Genomic DNA, 1,762 nt, shown 5'->3' with positions numbered 1-1,762 from the left:
GAGCATTGGGTCTTTCTGCCTCTTAACAAGCTTCCTGTTTTGTTTTGTTTCATTTGTTTTAAATTTTTAATGTCTGATATATGTACATGTATTTGAATAGCAATGAGACTCCAAGATCAGGTAAACCAGCAAATGTGTCCTAATATTTTCAAGATTAATGAGTACAGATACTCTAAGAATAATACTGAATGAATGCTGATGAATGATAAAGGGATTTAATCCTTGCAGCTTGTATAACAAATCTTTGGCCAGCTCTGAAGGAATTGAATACAAGATGAGCACTGTTCAGGTCAGTAACAAATTGCTTGAGGATTCCCAATCTAAACTAATAATCTCATGATTCTATATTCTTGGTAAATGGTATGAATTCTACCCTATTTTTCCACAGATTCATTATAACTTGAAGGCATAACATGCAGATGTCTAAAACCAGCATGGCATTGTAAATAAATTTAAATGATGCTTCTTTGCTTGTATTGTATCCTCTCAGTGCAGCACCACAACTTCCAAATCTCTTAATTTAATTGCTCAGTCTTTATCTACATCTACCTATGTTTATCAAAACTATAAAAGAATGAAGGCCATCTTTGGATTAATTTTCTGCTGAACATTGCATCAATTAGTCATGCATGGAAGATCTCAGGCAGAAAGGGGAAGTGTGCAGGGTCAGGGCAATGTGTGGTGCAGGCAGCTGTTGAAACTCTCAATGAGGTTTTTGTTAGAGGGTGAAGCACTGTGGGAGGAGTACTATAATGCTGCTGACAATAATAAAATGCCAAGTCATCATCCTGCACACTGCTGATGGTGAAAGTATAATCTGTCCCAGATCCACTGCCTGTGAAGCGATCAGGGACCCCAGTTTGCCGATTGGATGCACCATAGATTAGCAGTTTAGGAGGCTGCCCTGATTTCTGTTGATACCAGGCTACACTATTATATACACTCTGACTGGACTTGCAGCTTATTGAGATCCTTTCTCCTACAGATGTGGACATGATTTCAGGAGACTGGGTCATCACAATGTCCCCTTCAGCACCTGGAATCCGAAAGAGACAATGAGTATATACATATACACAAAATAAAATCCTAATACAAACGTTGTGTTCTAAAATTCCTTTTCAAATGGCATTGCCTGCATACTACTGGATTCCTATAGTAAATAGCTGTATTTTTCTACAAATTAATTATATTGATGATATTCCAATAGTCTTTACTGTCTCACCAGACATCCAGAAGAGCATAAATATGAAGACCTGGATCTGTGACTCCATCTTAATGCCTCTGCCTGTCTGATGCATTTCAGTTCTCACTGGAAAGGCCTGGTTTATAAAACATGGCAGGTGGGTTGGCTTGTAGGAACCTATGCAAAGTAGTTATCAAATAAGAAAGTCAGTAGCCTGGGTATTGTGTTGTGAGAGTATCCAGGTTAAATCTACAGCCAAAAATATCCTCAGAGTGAGTAAGCCATCACTGGGGGAAAAGTCAACATAAAACCTGTAGGGCCGGACTAGAGAGATGGTTCAGCAGTTGGAAATACTGGCTGCTCTTCCAGAGGATGCAGGTTCAATTTCCAGCACCCATATGGCAGATCACAACTGTCTGTAACTCCAAGATCTGACACCCACAGACATACATGCAGGCAAAACACCAATGCACATAAAATACAAAAAATTAAAAATTAAAAAACAATTCAAGGTCCAACTTAGAGCTCTCAAACTACAAATATTGAGATGCAGTCATGACAGACTTTTGTTAAAAATCA

At 38.5% G+C, this 1,762-nt stretch overlaps 1 gene segment (V, D, J or C); it reads right to left on the bottom strand.

The window, feature by feature from the left end:
* Positions 1–623: 623 nt before the first annotated feature.
* On the bottom strand, positions 624–1,298 carry LOC110544596 (immunoglobulin kappa variable 4-1-like). The segment is given in 2 exon segments: positions 624–1,036; positions 1,223–1,298. Coding segments are annotated over 2 exon segments (489 nt in total).
* Positions 1,299–1,762: the final 464 nt, after the last annotated feature.

Source organism: Meriones unguiculatus, chromosome 5 (genome assembly GCF_030254825.1).
Source record: "Meriones unguiculatus strain TT.TT164.6M chromosome 5, Bangor_MerUng_6.1, whole genome shotgun sequence".
Classification (NCBI taxonomy): Eukaryota; Metazoa; Chordata; class Mammalia; order Rodentia; family Muridae; genus Meriones; species Meriones unguiculatus.
This window is presented reverse-complemented; position numbering and strand designations above follow the sequence as displayed.